The sequence below is a fragment of the Xiphophorus hellerii genome, chromosome 8, assembly GCF_003331165.1.
Source record: "Xiphophorus hellerii strain 12219 chromosome 8, Xiphophorus_hellerii-4.1, whole genome shotgun sequence".
NCBI lineage: Eukaryota > Metazoa > Chordata > Actinopteri > Cyprinodontiformes > Poeciliidae > Xiphophorus > Xiphophorus hellerii.
Window position 1 is genome coordinate 27,131,571 of NC_045679.1, and position 17,948 is coordinate 27,149,518.

The 17,948-nt window shown below is 38.0% G+C and overlaps 1 protein-coding gene across 1 annotated transcript; it reads left to right on the plus strand.

Moving 5' to 3' along the window:
* Window positions 1-368: 368 nt before the first annotated feature.
* Window positions 369-16,902, plus strand: septin5b (septin 5b). The gene is made up of 12 exons (XM_032570476.1): window positions 369-609; window positions 768-778; window positions 2,928-3,018; window positions 3,141-3,227; window positions 3,312-3,435; window positions 5,941-6,075; window positions 6,658-6,775; window positions 7,975-8,076; window positions 8,456-8,552; window positions 8,628-8,763; window positions 11,940-12,042; window positions 13,479-16,902. Exons 1-12 carry the CDS (start codon window positions 567-569, stop codon window positions 13,539-13,541), a joined length of 1,110 nt encoding a protein of 369 aa, XP_032426367.1. The 5' UTR covers window positions 369-566; the 3' UTR covers window positions 13,542-16,902.
* The last annotated feature ends 1,046 nt before the right edge of the window (window positions 16,903-17,948 follow it).

A 17,948-nucleotide genomic window follows, 5' to 3' on the forward strand; every position in this document is an offset into this window, starting at 1 on the left:
AAGGTTCTAATTTAAAGATGATCTGATTTTACAAGTTGGGCACTAATTAGCGTGGGTGTTTCTCCTTAAGTTATATATATTTTTTTAACAAAAAAAATACTTTTAATTTTTAATTTAGCAAGGTTTTTTTTATGATAGATTAGTTAAGATTGATATTTTTCAAACATTTTGCATTTATTCACATTGTCTGATAACATTTTCTTTAATTATTTTAATTATTTTATATATATATGTAATTTTTGTCGATGCAACGGAGTGGCCCATTTGAAAGCGGCCTAGTATCTTTGTTTACGTGAAGACGGACACTGCCCCCACCTGGTGGCCTGGTGTATTGCTAATGTATTTTTTCTCTTTTTTTTCACCCACACAGCGCTACCAGAACCAGGGACCGTCTGGATGCACCTCCAGGAAGACACGGTAACAGATGTGCTTTTCTCCGTGTGATTCGGGTTCGTTTTGGCTCGTGTCTGCTCCCTTCCTGCCCTCGTGCCGCGGTGACGGACATTTGGTTCTGCTCTGACCCGCCCCTTCCATTCAGCCAGGCAGCATCTTCCACCGGGTCCAACATGACGTCCATCAGCAGGTACCGGAGCCGCGCGCTCCGTGCAGGTGAGCTCCCCTCAGGTGACAGAGAACCGACACAACCCGGCAGGCTGGGTGATGCAGCTTTCATGCCTGGTTCTCTCTGTGTTTCTCTCCGCTTCTCCTCCGCCTTGGGAGCGGCCGCGCTGCTCCATGTCTGCTGGAATTCGGCTTCGTGATGGCAGAGGATTCGGAGGTAAAGAGCACAGGGCTGATGGAGGTGTGTGAATGTGTGTGTGTGTTGAAAAAGACCCATCTCCAGCCACCGCCTGCATTTACAACAGCTGACGGAGATGATGTCGTCAAGATGGGGGGTAGTCATTAATGACTGAGGGCACTGAAATATGATTTATGCATGCGCCTCCCAATAAATAAGAATATCATGAGCTGTATACCAGCACGTTAATAGAAAGTTGAGTGGAAAGAAAAGATGCACAGGATAACCGCAGCCTTGAGAGGACAGAAAAGCAAAGTGTAGTCAGAGAGTCAGGAGGGAAACACACATTCCCCGTTTTCACTCCTTAACCTGACGCGGAGGGAAAGTTTATGTTTCTATTGGAAATCAAGAGCCAGAGTGGACAGGAATATAATCCACTTTGCTTCAAGTCCAGTGTGAACATTGAAAAAATTAAAAAATAGGTGATCCAGCTTTAAAAAAAGAAGAGTTTATTTGTTACAAGTTACTAAATGAAATTTATCCAAGTAAATATATTAAGTTTACTAAGTTGTCATGTTAAACAATCGTAATTAAAGTAAGTTTGACAAACTTAATGCGATTAAATTAACTCAGTTTTTTCTTTCTGTGATGAAAATATTGATTGTATCTTGAAAATGGAACTATGGAATTAAAATCCACATTTTTAGAGTTTCACATTTTGAATGTTACAGAAATAAATACATTTTTCTCTCATATTCATATGTATTGTTATGGACCCAAAGTAAATAAGATGAATTTCACGGAATGTCCTTCACCAACTTAAATAAAATAATGCGTTACAGCTAGTTTTTTCAAGCTACAAATCTGATTTCAGAATGATTCAAATTAAAATGACAGCTTGAGCAAAATTAATCAAATTAGTTGAAACAAATTAGAATTATTTTTTAAAAATTTTGTTCAAAGAAACATTTTTTTTTTCAGTCCACACCTGTCCTCACCCTGCTGGTCAGAACAGAGAGGTACAGAGCTGAGACTGTCCGTCTAGTGGAATTAACTAATCAACAATATTTAAACATTCTGTCTTATTCAGATAGGACGCTGTGCTTAAATATGCAGTCGAAGTCATTTTTAATTCAGGCATCATTATGCATGACCTAATTCAACTTTTGCCTCATGAATGATAAAACTGAAAAGGCTGGTTGAGCCTTTAAAGCTGCTGCCTGAACTCTGGAGTCACTTCTTCTGCTCCTCCATCTGTAAAAACTGACAGTATCAGCTTTCAGAAGGAAACTGCTCTCCATTTTGAAGTCATACGTATCTATTTGTAGTCCAGCAGTGACGGCGTGCCTGAATTTGAATGAGAGACTCAAAATGTGTCTCTGTTTCTGTCTCTCTTCTGCTTTCTTGGTTCTGATTTGACAAATGGGAGAAAAATGAATGTGTGTTTGTTAAGTGGGCGCAACTAGGCGTTTGTTGCTTTAGTGCAACCTGCAGCTCCAGAGCCGGAAAAGGCTCTTTGGACCTTTCACAGTGGCTGACCCTAAACCTGTTTGATACAATTCATTTCAATTCATCCATCCATCCATTTTCTTACACTCTTGTCCCTAATGGGGTCAGGTGCCTATCTCCAGCGAATGTCCAGCGGGTGAGAGGCAGGGTTCACCCTGGACAGGTTGCCAGTCTGTCGCAGGGCAACACATAAACAGATGTCATGTTTTTGGACTGTGGGAGGAAGCCGGAGAACCCGGAGAGAACCCACGCATGCACAGGGAGAACTTGCAGAAAGTGCAGAAAGACCCCGGGCCGGGAATCGAACCCAGGACCTTCTTGCTACAAAGCAACAGTGCGCCACTGTGCAGCCCCTCAATTCAATTCAATTCAATTCAATTCAATTCAATTTAGTTCAGTTCAATTCAATTCCTTAATTTAATTTATTATTATTTCAATTTACAACAAATACCATCTCGAGGTTATTTCAATTCAATCACACAGTTGATCATTGTTATGAAATATTGCATTAAGTTCAGATCATTTAAATTAGTTTTGAAGTTTCAAAGGATTTCATTGACTCATTGACTTGCAGAACTTTCTCACTCTTTCAGGAGTCCTCTCTCTCCATCCTCAGTGCATCATAAAGTGTGTGTGTGTGTGTGTGTGTGCTGTAATATCACTGTTTGCTTGTCTCTAGGACAGAGAGTATGTGGGCTTTGCGACGCTACCCAACCAACTGCACAGGAAGTCAGTGAAAAAAGGCTTCGACTTCACACTCATGGTGGCAGGTGAGTCTGCTGGTTGGGGTGAAATAAGATCATCAATAATATGTATATATACTGTATATTGAGAGAGAGTGTGTGAGTGTGTATATTAATAAACTGTAACCACTAAAACTTTTGTGATGCAGGTGAGTTTGGTCTGGGTAAATCTACGCTGGTCAACAGCCTGTTCCTCACCGACCTGTACAAAGAGAGGAAGCTGCTCAACGCTGAGGGTGAGCTGCTGATTCTGCTTTTGTGTTTACGGTTTTAGTCTGAATATCTGACTGACTGCTGTGTTGTTTCTCCTCCCTGAAAAGAGCGAATCAAGCAGACGGTGGAGATCACAAAGCGCACGGTGGACATCGAGGAGAAGGGCGTGAAGCTCAAGCTCACCATCGTGGATGTGCCAGGTTTTGGAGACGCTGTCAACAACACAGAGTGGTAAAAAAAAAAAACCATTCAAACTTTGTCCAGGAGCTCCTGTAGCATGAGTGGCTGGTTTACAGAATACATTTAAAAACAAAATTGTTTGATTGTATATCTCAGCCTGCACTGGCTCTGTTCTTATTTTGCTTTCATTTCTTCGATTATTATTTTTATTAAGAATATTATAGTTTTATAAAGGTGCTATTCAAATGCCCTGTGAGATTAGTTGACATGAACAATATGGCTCTCCACCGAGGGCGTCATGATGTCAAGGCGACATAGTGGTGTGAAGAAAAATGTTTTCTCATTTTCAATCAATAGATTGTTTTTTATTTTTAAATTTTCAAGCAGTTATGAGGTATGGCGGTAAAACCTTAAACTGCTGCTGCACACGTTACTCAACAGGTTGTTGCTTGGTAACCAAAGAGTGAGTGAGCTAGTTGATGGCAGCAACCTAGCTTAGCTGCTTTGTGAAGTTGAGCAACTAAAGCCTTTCCCCTGCCTTCATCTCCCAGAATGCTGTGCGGTTCTGAATGGGAGTTCAGTGAAATAGTTGAATATTCTATCACATATCATCTATTGATATTGATCAGGTGTCGATCACCATATATGTTGTTATTGATTTATTGTCTAGCCCTATCACATTGTTAGCGTTAGCTTGCAGAGCAACAGCATTTTGAACTGTTCTTGTTAACCTACAGCAAAGTTATACACCATTTTTAAGTCAGAGGTATCTATTTGTAGTCCAGCAGTGACAAAAAATAGATATCGTCATGCTGGACATAATGCAATAATGTTTTTGCATTATGTCATTTTCAGCCAATAGAGAGGCGAGGAACTCTTATTAATAAAAAACTTAAGCAATGTAAGAAAACATGGCTTTCTGGAGGTGGCGTCTGATAAGAGACTCTTGTTACTTTTTTTTTTAGCATTAATTAAAAACTTTTAATTAATTAAAAACTCCAAATAGTCTGGTCAAACCTGGACTGAATTCAACTTTGGATTTGTGAAACCTATAAGTGAAAACATTTAGAACTTGTTCAAATCTTTTGTCTGTTGTACATTTGGCCCATGATGCCAGTCATGCAAGAACTGCTGCTGACTGGAAGAGAGAAAGCAGAGACACACGCAATGTTTTTAGTTATTAGATGAACATAAATGAATTATGACAATTTATATGCAGAGCTGCAAAGATTTTTATTTTACTCCATTAAGCAAAGCCAAATCCTGTACCCTCAAATTTAATCAACCTCCAGTAGACACAGTGGTTGGCATGGCAACCAGGTTGTAGAGCAATATGACAGAGACACTGTCTCACATCAATAGAATGAAGCTTGTCTTTGTGAATCATACGGTTTTGTTGTCCCTGACAGAAAACTAGTTGGCACGACTAACAGTTATGGATGTTCAACACAGACACTGACACATCGGCTGGGATCTGATGCCTTGCTCATGAGGCAGGCATGATTTCACCTTTCACCCCTGCAGACAGTTGCTGAGTAACAGAATGGTCTCCAGATGTGAACGGTGGTGAGACCAAAACCCAGCAGCATGGAGAGGAAAACACAGCAGGTTCCACCTTTGGACTAGAACCGCAATGATCCGATATTAATATCTGTATCGGAGCTGATGTCGAAAAAATTCTGGATCAGGTGACAACGTGCCCCATTCATGAGTGCAGATTCATTCAGCTTAATTCTATAGTTATTTATTTGACATTTTATTTAGAATTACTAATTGAACTTTCTGAACCGTTTGAAAGAAGGTTTGTTGCGGTTTATTTTAGTCCGTTATTATTTATTTCACATTGGCTGTTCTACTCCTAATCCCACTGACTGAACAGATTAAAGCTGGTTTTACATGTTTGACCAAACTTGTGACGCTGTGTTTAAGTGAGCTGTACTGGTGTGGAGTTAAAAAATACATTTGTAACTGTGCTCCTTTTTATTTTATTTATTTTTTCATGTATCTGTTTCTGTCTGCTAACACAGTATGTTTATTCTGACTTGATCCATTTCATGTATTTCATGTAGGTGTATATATGTGTGTATAATTGGGTGTGTTCTAGCCCAATTAGGTTAGTATGTTAACGGTACACTGTTGACTATATAACTATTGCACTGCCTTTACATTGTACCTCATGTTAAAGCATAAATAAATTTGGAAAAAAAAAAGAATTGTAATTCAGTACATTTATGTAAAAAAACATTTGTAGTGAATTCATCTGATGTTCTGTATCGGATCGGTATCGGCTGCTACTAAGCCTCAGATATCGGTATCGGAATCAGAGGAGAATAAAGTGAATTGGTCCGTTCCTGGACTGTTTATGGTTTCCACAGCTATTTGTGTGCTCGTAGTGCCTGAGAGCCATGTGGACACATTCTATTGATGATATTTCTAGCTCTCTCACAGCTCCTGCTGTTTCCCTGAAGATGTGACTCTCCGGCTATTTGGCTAAGTTACTTTCTGCTGCCATGTAGAACAGCCATGCAGTGAAAGGTGTATGCTTGTGTTTTGTAGCTGGACTCCGGTAACAGACTACATCAACCAGCAGTTTGAACAATACTTCAGGGATGAAAGTGGGGTGAACAGGAAGAACATCCAGGATAACAGGGTCCACTGCTGCCTTTACTTTATATCCCCATTTGGACAAGGGTAATACACACACGCACGCTCACACCCACACTCACACACACACGCACACCCCTACACACATAAATACCCTGAGACATACATGTCTAGAACTTGAGTACATTTCTTCAGTTTCTGTCACATTTCCATGTTTCAAGTCATCAAATAAGTTTCACTGAATAAACACAGAAAGAAAAATGGGACCTGACCCTTTGTGTTTTTTGGTCAGCAGTGATCTGTGTTAGAAACATTACAAACCAGTGACTTTTTTTCATCAGTTTTGGAATTTGTGTGTGTTAACGGCAAGGTTAACAGAACCAAAAAGTATGATTATTGATAGTATTTCATGATTTTATCAGAGTGATTGAACTTTCCCACACGAGTTGGTTATCTAATCCACCTAATCTCATTTTCCCTCACTAAATGAAATGATCATGTAAAAAGTATTTTTTTTGTATTTGCTCCGACTATATTGGTGCGGAAAAAAAAATCTCATTAATGATGTGAAATATTTAAGTGCAACACAAACGCAAAAACTGAATAAATCTGAAAAGAAATATGTTTTTCATTGTATTGAACGTGTGCTACGTTAACATCCTGTCTCAGGCTCCGTCCCATCGATGTAGAGTTCATGAAGGCCCTGCAGGATAAAGTCAACGTGGTTCCGCTCATCGCTAAGGCCGACTGCCTCACGCCTTCTGAGATAAAGAGGCTCAAAGAACAGGTATCTGTTTACTTCAGGAACTGGATTTTCTGAGGAATAATAAGAGTTCATAAAGCAGAACCACATTCAGACAGTGAGCTGCAACCTGGAACACTCTAAAGAAGTGTTCTTCTTTATGACGCTGTATTTCACATTAGTCTCATGAAACTTGGAAATTTCCAAGCTTTGTGTGCTTTTTCTTGTAGATTTTGGACTTTTCAAAATAAGAAATGTCCTTGTTTTATTTCTAGAATTTTTTTTAAATATTAGTCTCCAAACTTTTGAGTTGTGTCCAGCAATTATTCAACTTTTCAAAATCAGAAATTTCCATGTTTTTTTTTTCCTAGAAAATTTCTGAGATTCATCTTAAAATTTCTGAGTTTTTTCTTCCAAATTTTTGACCTTTGGTGTTCAGAAATTGCCTTCTTTTTTCTAGAAATGTTATAATAACCTTGAAATGTCAGATTTTTTGGGGCAGAAATCTACCTTTGTTTCTACGCCCATAATATGCCGTCTTAGTTCTTCTAGTGTTGAAAGTAGCAGAATAAACATTAACTTGTTTAATTTGTTCACCTTCATCACTGGAATTCATAATACATGTCTACATAAAAACCTCCAAATCACTTCAAATCTGACAATTGTGATAATTATAATGGTGAATATACAGTTTGCACCATTTGTGAAGCACATTAAAATGTTTTATTTAATTTTTGGAAATAAATTTATACATGACAAAGTTCAATCTTTCTTTTTGTCCTATAGAACACAAAACCTCATCTGGTCATTCAGCTTCACAAACTTTATTCCCCAGTTCCGTTATAATTATCCTTACTTAACTTTTAGACTTTTAGATCTTGAAATTGGAACCTATGCATTTTAATCTGTGCAGCAATTACATGCTTGAAGTATGAAAACGACCCATGTCATGTGATGGTTGTTATGACAACCATGCGTTATTTTTGTGCTCTCTAGTCTGAAGTAAATTAAGCAAACAACCAAAAAAGAACCCATTCACCAGCCTTCAGCAGAATGTCAGCTTTAGACTCTGGAGCGGTTTCAGGATGACTCAGACTTCTCCATAAGGAGGTTTTATTTGAAGTGAATGTTGAGCTTTCACACACAGCTCCCACGTTTCTCCTGAAATGTTCCAGCTCTGCACGCTGAGGCGCATGTGTTCCTGCTGTGACCCGTCACATCCCTGTTGTTTTTGGTCCTTGCAGGTGAGGGAAGAGATCGATAAGTTTGGGATAAAGATCTACCAGTTCCCCGACTGCGACTCTGATGAAGACGAGGAAATCAAACAGCAGGATAAAGGGCTGAAGGTAGGCCTGGTCTGAAATGAAAGGGCCTAAAACATGTACGCTGAAATTTTGAGCAGTAAATTGAATTACAGCGCGCTCTGCTCAGAAATAATATGTTTGCTGTTTTTTTTATTTCTACCTCAGATTTTGTATTTTTCGGTTTACTTGTTATTTTTTGGTTACAGATTAAAGCAGTGATTTATTATCTGCCACTCTACCCTGAGCACGTTTTCAAAAGATTTTTCAGAAAAGGTTTTATTTACTCAACTATAACATCAAAATAAGTTGTTTGATTAATCTGCGTTATGTAATATCCAAATATTCCCCTTATTAACGTTGGCAGTTATTTGTAAGCGTGATCGTAAAACAGGATGTTCAAACGTCTGTGTCGGCGCTGCAGGAGAGCCTTCCGTTTGCAGTGATCGGCGGGAACACTGTGCTGGAGGTCAGAGGTCAGAGGGTGAGGGGCCGCCTCTACCCGTGGGGGATCGTGGAGGGTAAGGCCCCGAGCTGCAGTCTGCAGCCGCCGCTCCCGGTGCGTGTCGGCCTCTCATGTCGGTCTCTTCCCGCAGTGGAGAACCCGTCCCACTGTGACTTCGGGAAGCTCAGGAACATGCTGATTAGGACGCACATGCACGACCTGAAGGACACCACCAACGACTGTCACTATGAAAACTACCGGGCCCAGTGCATCCAGAACATGACCAGGTGAGCCGGAACCACTGGACAGCAAGTTGATTCCAATTTTTAATCAAGTTAATTGCAGGGTCTGTAATTAATTTACTGCATTTTAATCAAAAACTACATAAAGCAACATTTCCAGTTCAAAAACTCTTTTTCTCCTGTGAAATTATTGAATAAATAGACATATTTATAACAAAGATATTCATTGCTTTTAATCTGTGGTTTATGTTATTCAACCATCAGATTGGTGCAAAGTGTTATTAGACATTCATCTTTCCAGAGTTTCAGGAAGTTCTGATCATTCATGAAGCTTCTTTAGAAATATGGACTGTGGACGTTGACATTAGCGTTAGCTGCTACATGTTTAGCATTGAGATGCTATGTTATGCTTGAATAGCCTTGCTGATAGGCTATCTCCTTTTAAGGAATCCACTTTTTTCACTTCCAATACGATGCAGTTACCTGAGGTTTAGTGTCGGCCGATAACAATCTGATGCAGAGAAACAGCTGAATTGACTTTAAATGTTTCTTTGTCTTTAAACAGACATAAATGTACTGAATTACAAATGTATTTGATAACTCTGCACCAGTACATTTCCACATCAACACCTTCACCAGCTTGGTCAAACATGTAAAAACAAAACAACTTTAATCTGTTCAGTCAGAGCGATTAGGAGTAGAGCAGCCAATGTAAAGTAAAACTGACAGTCAACAGGTTGATTACTTTGGTCGAACATGTAAAAATTAACCTGCAACAAACCGTCTTTCAAATGGTTCAGAAAGTGCAATAAGGAATTCTAAAGGTGATGTAAAACTAATAAAACATAGAACTAGACTGAATAGATTCACTCTTATGGATTGGGCACATTGTCACCAATACCTAATCTGCAATATTTTTTTTTCAATATCGGGACCGATATTGATATTGGATCTGTGCATCGCTAGACCTTTTAGCACAGCTTGAACATAACAGTAGTCTTTTCCAGCGTCCATTGTCTTTTGACACTAGAACTACCGAAGGTAGTCCATGTGGACAACACTCCTATTCAGTCTAGAGTTGTCCAAATGGCCTAAGTACCCTTAAGTACCCTTAAGTACCCTGGTAATGGCCTCAGCGCATCTCACAGTTGCACAATTGTTCCTTAGACTTCGACTTAGACTGACTTTGTTGTCATTTTCAATGCACAGGGTGTATACAGAACGAAATTTCATTGCATACGGCTCAGGACAATGTTTGAGGTTCCAATGTTGTGAGTAAAATAAAATACAGTATAAAATATGAATATAAATCTAAATATAAAATATAAAGTGCAGGACTGACAGTAAAATAGAAGTCCACCAGAAGTCTCCCAGATCTCTTTTGCTTACACTTTTTGCATGATTTTTTTGAGGTGGATCAACACAATTAATTTGGTTAGTTTATTTCTAAACTGTCATTTTATACCCTCTTAGCTTTATTTCAAAGAGAAGCATTACTCATTTCTTTTAGAAAAACCTTTGCATACTTTTTGAAACAGATTGTATGTTTTGCAAACTCTATGTACATTTGGCAAAATGACCTGGATAATGCAGCACAACATCATGGATCAACTGCAAAAGGTCACATCTCTCCAAAAACACTTCATGTATGCTTCAAAACTAAACGGACTAGTTGTAGGTATCATAGATACCCACCCCCAACATGGACTATTCACATCCCTACCTTCTGGCCTGACGGTCAACGACCACATGTACAATAGAACAATAGATGAATAGAAGAATGGATGAATGGAGGCTAATTTGAGCCATCAAAGTTGTCAGTTTGGACAGGGTCTTGTGGCCCTGTTTCAGCCATTCTGGGTAGAAATCGAAAACCTGGCAGTCCTAGTGTTGAAGCAGAAACTAACCTGCTGTGTGTTTGAGTCAGTGTGTTTTTTTGTGAGAGTGTGTGTGTGAGTCAGTGTGAGTTTGAGCAGTTTTAATGTTATTCTTGGGTCATGTTATGAAAACCTTAAAAGTGTTCTAGATAATGCTGATGCTAACCTTGATGACTTGATTTTTTAATGTTTAACAGACCAAACCAGAACTGATAAGTAAAAGATAAATTATTTTAGAGCAGCTGGGTGCAAGATTCAATCTAAAAAAATAAAATAAAATATCAAAAGCTGTGGAAGAGGCTCCACACAAAGCGTCCCTAGTGTGGGACGGATGCTCCTGTGTGGAAAGTGTCTGCTGATGAGTGTGGGTGAAAGCAGCTTTGGAGCAGGATGCTGCTGGAGATCAGAGAGCTGGGCCATAAAAATACCTTCAGCACTCTGGAGTTCTAACAACACAACGCTCAGTTTCACTGTGTTACAGCATTTAAGCAGAAATGTAAAGCAAAAGACGAAAAAATAAAATTGTGCAACAGGATTTAATTGCTGCACTCTGAAAGCATAAATGTGATTACAGTGATGAGGGAAACGCAGCATTATCACCCAGTACTGTGTTATTTTATTATGTTTATAGCTATGCTAATGATATTTATAACACGTGTTTATATGTTTGTTCTTATTTCAATTTTGTAAAAGCAGCAGAGAAATCACAGCTGTGTGTCCGTCACTGTTACCAGTTACAGCTATAGAACTTTTTTAGATAAACATTAAAATTCAGATTTTATGTTGCGTTCTTACTTCCAGGCTCTTCCTTCCTTGTGTCCCAACTCCATTGCTTCTATTATTTTTCCTTCCATTTTTCCTGCCTCCCATTTCTTCCTACTCTACTACACTTTTTCCTGACACTTTGGTTAGTTTTAGTATTACTTTTATCTGTTTTAGCTGTTTTCTCCCACTGTTGGCATGACAGCAAACAAAAATATTTCAAAAAATTTTACTTAATTTATTTAATCCTGTTGTTCTGTGTTTATGATGCTCACAATTTCTGCAGTGTCAGAAATATTGCCCAAAAATATAAATAAAAAAATATATGTATTAACCTCACTAATTTAATTAAATAAAGACCCCAAAATATTGTGCTAAACCTGCAGGTTCATAGCGTCTGTCCAGTAATACAGAACTGCAGTAAAGATGCTATTTCTTTTGTTGTAAATGAAGAAATAAACAAACTCAGCAGGTAAAGTTTTTTTTTTACCCGCTCATGTCTGAGCAGAAACAGTTTGTCATAAAGCAGCCAGATCCAGTGCTGCCTCTTCTTATTGGTCACATGAGTTTTTCCTGTTACAGTAAGATGAATGCGGATAAGCGTGTGGAGAGTCCCATCCCGATCCTGCCGCTGTCCACGCCCGCCGTGGAGACAGAGAAGCTTATCAAGAGGAAAGATGAAGAAGTGAGTGGCAGGAGACACACACTACTGTCACATGCCACATCTTGCAAAAATAATGAGAATTTCTTGAATTTTGTCTCATTTTTCCTCAATGCATCAACTACATTTAATGTATTTTCCAATATGTTTTCCTAATAGACTGAAACAGGTTGTGTGTAAATGTGAAGTGGAGGAAAATAACGCATATTTTGTTCTAACACAAATACATCTCAAAACTAGTTCTTGTGTTGATATTTGGATAATCTGAGCCACTAGCGTTACATTAACATTGGAAAAAAAAAAAAGAAAAAAATATGAACAAAACAAAAATATATATAATTTTTGATAAAAATCTCAGTAGATTTACTGTCATTTTTTAAGGACTGCCATTTTATTTGTATCCATATTGAAGAAAAGAGGATGGATACATTTTCTTTTATGGGATGTTGACACTTACACCTTCCTAAGAAATGGTGTAAGACATTTTTTGCCAAAAGTGCTTTTTTCCCTATTATTCAAGGTGACAATATGTTTTTCACATATTTGTTAAAACTATCCCCATGTTGTGACAGTGTAATATGAGACAACCAATCAGAACCAGGAGGAAGGTCTTAGCGCTGTCAATCCCCCTCATGTACCCGCTGCTCAATGTTCTAATAGTGGAGGAACAACTTATTGTTACATGAAAACAGTTAATCCACCATCGTTGGTGGCCATGCTAACTAGCCTTCCATTCACAACAAACTGCTAGCAGAGGGTAAAGGGAATGAGCAGCACCACATGGAGGATGATTAACAGCATTAAGACCCGCCTCCTGGCTCTCATTGGTTGTTTCTAATTAGCACTGGGAGAAAGCAGAGGAACTCCATTTTTTTACAGGTTATCTGTCTCATACCAAACTGTCACAACAGAGTGATAGTTTGAATAAATATGTAAAAAAATGAAATAAAATTTTATGAAAGTTACATACTACAGCTTGAATGATAAGAAAAAAAAATAGCAACCCCCCCCCCCCCCCCCCCAACAACCTGCATTTGCTGTTATATCAATGTTTCAAAATATTATTTAGATCTTTATGATTTGCATAAACATCACTAATGTTCTCTAACAGACGCATTTCTACTGAGATTCAGTTTCACAGCTGGATTGTTTACTTACTGGTTAAGTTCTGGAGGAAATGAATTGCAATTGATTTTATTTGAGGGTATTAGACCCCAGAGGGGTCAACACTTTTACATTTTGGTTACTAATATAAAACATAATGCATCATTTCCATTCCTGTCACAGGTACGCACTACTTAGTGTTGGTTTATCACATAAATCGATGTTAAAAGTTCCCTGAAGTTTACGTTCATGGTGTGATAACTTGTGAAAAAGGTTGAAGAGTTTTGAAAGTCTGTCTGCTCCTCACGCTGCTCTCCTCTCCATCTCTCTGTCTCCATGTGGCTGGTCCTCTGCAGCTGAGGAGGATGCAGCAGATGCTGCAGAAGATGCAGCAGCAGATGCACGGGCAGGACCTGTGACCTCCAATCGGCCCTTTTACAGCAGCGATAATCTCACACACACGCACACCCACAGTGTAACCCACACTGCTCCCCTTCTTTCAGGGACGAGATGAGAAAATCTCTCTTTACTGATTAACAGATAAAGTGTTTTTAAGACAGCATGCTTTCTCTTCAGTGCAGTCCTTGGCCAAGTGATCTATAGATTTTTAGCCAGTAGATTGAAGTTATCAGATAGGCCAAAGTAGATTAACAAAGTAGATGCAGCGCTTTGCTGAAATACTGAATAAGTATTCCAACAGTGGTCAAACGCTATGATGCTTTTGAATATTAAGATCAGAAATTTGAATATTTTTAGAAACAGGAAGCGGGTTTGTCAACTGAACATATCAGAATCGAGTTTTCATAGTTATTTAAAGTTGTTAAATATAAGAAATAAGGACTTCCTGTTGTGACAGGAAAAAACAAAAAAAAACAAAAGCACAATATTAGATGTAGAAGTCTTGAGTTATTGATGGTGTTTGGATAAATGATTCTCACCAAACTGTAAAGAGACTCGTGGCAGTTTTCTACCAAGGTTCTTTGTTCACATAGCATCAGAGGTTTGGGTTCCTCATCATGGTCTTTATTATCATATTCATCCTGAACTGTGAATGATGCATTTATGCTGCTATTTAAGATGCAGCTTTAATGAATCTTAAAAGCAAGAAAAGGTGCACATGTTTGAATTTATGGTGGACTTTCTGAAATCCACATAAGCTCAAATGTATACATACCCAGTGCATAGAGTTAATAACAGATAATGTCCCTGTTTTGCAGCTTGCGGTTGGATATCAGAGTTTCTTATCAGAACCGGTGGAGTTCATTTTAAAAGGCTGGTTTCTGAAAACAGAAAGGGCTTTTTGGTATAATTCAAAAAAAAATTTCATTGACCTGACGTCAGGAAATTCTAGAAATATCATATATTTTTTTCCTAACCCAGTTTTGATTCAGGGTCACTGAACATCAAACTTTTTTTTTTATTTTTACAATATATTTATTAAGAAACATAGAAAATATACATTCAAGCAAACATTGAAAACCACCAGCCCCCACAGTCAACACTCAGGATATAAGATACAATAAAATTCAACAAAAAAAAGAAATAAAACAAGAAATTAAATGAAATGAAAACTGGGGACAAAGTAAAAATGTATAGATACATTTTTGCACAATAAAGTTGAACTTTTTCAACTCTAAGACCTTGATAAGGTATCGCTCTCTTGTTAAAAAATTTAGCTGTATGAATTTATATTAATCTTTGGTGTTGTTCTTTTATTTAATTCCATTACATTCATTCATTTCAGCTTGATTACTTTACAAAAATTGCATGAAGCTCTCTCAGATTTCCTTATATTTACTGTTTTCTCCTCTAACCACATGTTAATTTCTCTGGAACATCAAACTCATGGTGCGTTCCAGGTACCTGGGAATTGGGAACTCTGAGCTGGGATTGATGTCAGACCAAGGTAACGACATTCTAGTCGTTCAAGTCGAAATTTCAACATGGCGACGCCCATAAACGTTGTTATCAGGACCTCTTCCAAACATTGTTTTAAGCTTTACTTCCCATAATCAAACACTACTTTCAATGTGTTCAGTTTATCATTGCAGGCACATCATGTAACATTGATTTGACAATTATTTTCTCTTACGTGTGTGTCTTGTGATATAAGCATGTTTCCACCACAGCTTACTGTTGATTAAGTGAGGAGCGGCCATATTGAAATGCAAAGTCTGCCATACAAGTATCAACTGGAGGGAGTCGGAGTTTCTCCCAGCTTCCCAGTGGGAATAAATCCAACTTTTTTCCTAGTGGGAAGCCGGCATTTCCCCAGTTCAGAGTATAACTGGAACGCAGTATTAGTCTAAGGTTCATTCTGACCTCTTGACCTCTGATGAAAAGGTAATTGGTTCAGATGTTCAAGAACAACACAATGATTGACAAACAGGAAGTTCTGGAACACCAGTGAGCCAAATAACATCAGGTTGTGGTGCAGAAGAAGAAATAAAACTGGAATGTTCAATTTGGACTAGAATTCGTTTAGTTTCTATCTTTAGGTTTTCAGGTAAGATGGAAATTGAGCTTTTTTTCCTCACAATGGTGATAAATTTCTTTAGTGATGCCACGGTGAGGGTCATAAACCTAAACACACTGTACTAACTGTGAAGCAGGGTCATAAATCCAACCAGAATGATAACTGAACTTGTTTAATAGTTACAAAGAAGCAGCTGTTTTTTCATCAACTTTTTATCTATAATTTAGATCCTGTTTGTATTGAAGAATATATAAAATAAACCTGAACAGCCATTAACCATCTCTACAGAGAAATTATGATCAAATAAAAACAAACAAATCGTTGTAAACAGTCCTGTTCCACTGACTGTGGTCCTGTTTTTCTAATTAACTATAAGACCTATTGTTTTGTTTGCTGTCTAATCTGGTTATTTTATTCTAATATGAAGTGCAGATTAATCGTTTTGAATACGTGAACATATTGAGTTATAAAGTAAAGTCTTGAAGGCTTGTGCAGCAGTTTCTACAGGATCATTCTAACATGTCTAGGATTAAAACAGAAAAAATTCTGGTTCTGACCAAACCCAGTGACACACAGACGGTTCTGACAAACATCCTGGTACCGTCTCTTGGTTTTAACATCAGAATTAATTACATTTGATGAAGATTGTTAAATGTTTCTGTGCTGGTAAACTTTATTCAGTAATCAAATCTTTGACACATGTTGTCCAGCTACTTCCTGCTGTCTTTATAGTCTTTCCCACCAGTAGTAACTTCCTGTTGTTGATCACATGACTCGTGTGATGCGAAATAAACTAATACCTGAAAAACCTAATCATCCTCACTCAAAAACGTCTTAGCATTTTGTTTCTTGAAATTGCTTTGTTTCCATTAAACAAATTCATTTTTGTTATTCCAATTTTGACAATATTACGGTCATTGGAAAAAAGGCTAGTGTGAATATACGTAATTTCCTTTTATGTTTCTTACAAGTAATAACTGACACCAACATACAGCTAATGTTTCCACAAACCTTCATCTTTTCAGTTCCAGAGAGTTTAGACGACATTTCATCAGACTGCTTTTCTACACTTCAGTGCCGTACTCTTCTGGGGAATTGTAATGATTAGTAAATATGAAGGTAAATCTTGTGAAATGAAATACAGCCAGAGGAAGTCGATCAGAAAACAAATGTTTGCTGAACTCCCTGACAGCAACAGAGTTTTCCAGCACTCAGGACTGCAAGTCTTTTTTTTGTCTGTTTCTGTGGTTGATCAGACTGTTTTTAAATTTTGTGATGATAATAAAAATGATGTGAGAATTGTCTCAGCAGTCTGAATTTTCCGTTTTCACTCGAGAGATGTTGTAGAACTGTCTATAACTTTCATGATGTTTTCAACATTACTTTTCAGTGGCAATACTTAGACATAACTCCCACTCCAAAGCATTAAATTTGCTTTTGCGATTTCAAATAATAAATGAGAGGCTAACAATGACCTTTTACAGCGTTTATACACTGTAAAAGGTACCTTATGTTTAAGGTCATTTAAACATAAGGTGAAATTATGTTTATTATGTTTAAAACATTCTCTGATTGATTAAGCCTAAGAGACATGTTGACAATAGAAACCTCACTTACAATGACAGCTGATCATCTCTATCAAATTGCTGAGGCTTGTGTTTCTAGAACTGCTTTATTATTGCCATTAACTGAGCGACTGGCCCACAGGGGGCGCTGGGGCGCCGCCCTCTCTGATGTGGAGCGTGAAAAAAATCCAAAAATGATCTATAAACATTAAAAATCTTCATAGATGTGCCTCGGAGGCCGAGCTCGGTGCAAGCAGGCGATTTGCAGAGCTGAATGGTTGCCACGGGAGATTAAAGTATTTCTCAAACATGCATGAAAGAATCAAGGCAACATTCCAGGTATGATTTTGATGAGGGAATAACATCATAACATGATGTAAAGCTCCAAAACATTTACACATCACCGCCCCTTTCACTGTAATAATGGTCCCTAAGACCGAACTGGACCTTATTGGTACAGGCTTCCGTTGTGGAAACGCCTAAAATCCTTCATTCAGTTTCTATGCACAACAAATTTGGAACAAACCTCCAGAAAACTGCAAAGATGCTGAGACACTGAGCTTCTTTAAATCAAGGCCACTAGTTTAGAGCTGCCTTTGATCAATAGCGGGAACATTGACTGACCTGTTTGATGTGCTTGATGATTTTGATGATGGCATTTGACAAAATGTACATTTTTATCGCTGGTTTCACAGTCACTGTATTATGTCTTAAAGGTGTAAAGCAGTTTGAAGTGCCTTGTTGCTGCAACAGAAGAACCAGACCTGACTTCAGATCAGTTGAAA

Excerpts from the sequence above, each read along its gene's own strand:
- septin5b (XM_032570476.1), top strand. The coding sequence starts at position 567 with ATGACGTCCATCAGCAGGTACCGGAGCCGCGCGCTCCGTGCAG. Across the intron at positions 3,228-3,311 it reads GAAGCTGCTCAACGCTGAGG|AGCGAATCAAGCAGACGGTG; the intron begins GTGAGCTGCTGA and ends CTCCCTGAAAAG. Across the intron at positions 3,436-5,940 it reads GCTGTCAACAACACAGAGTG|CTGGACTCCGGTAACAGACT; the intron begins GTAAAAAAAAAA and ends TGTGTTTTGTAG.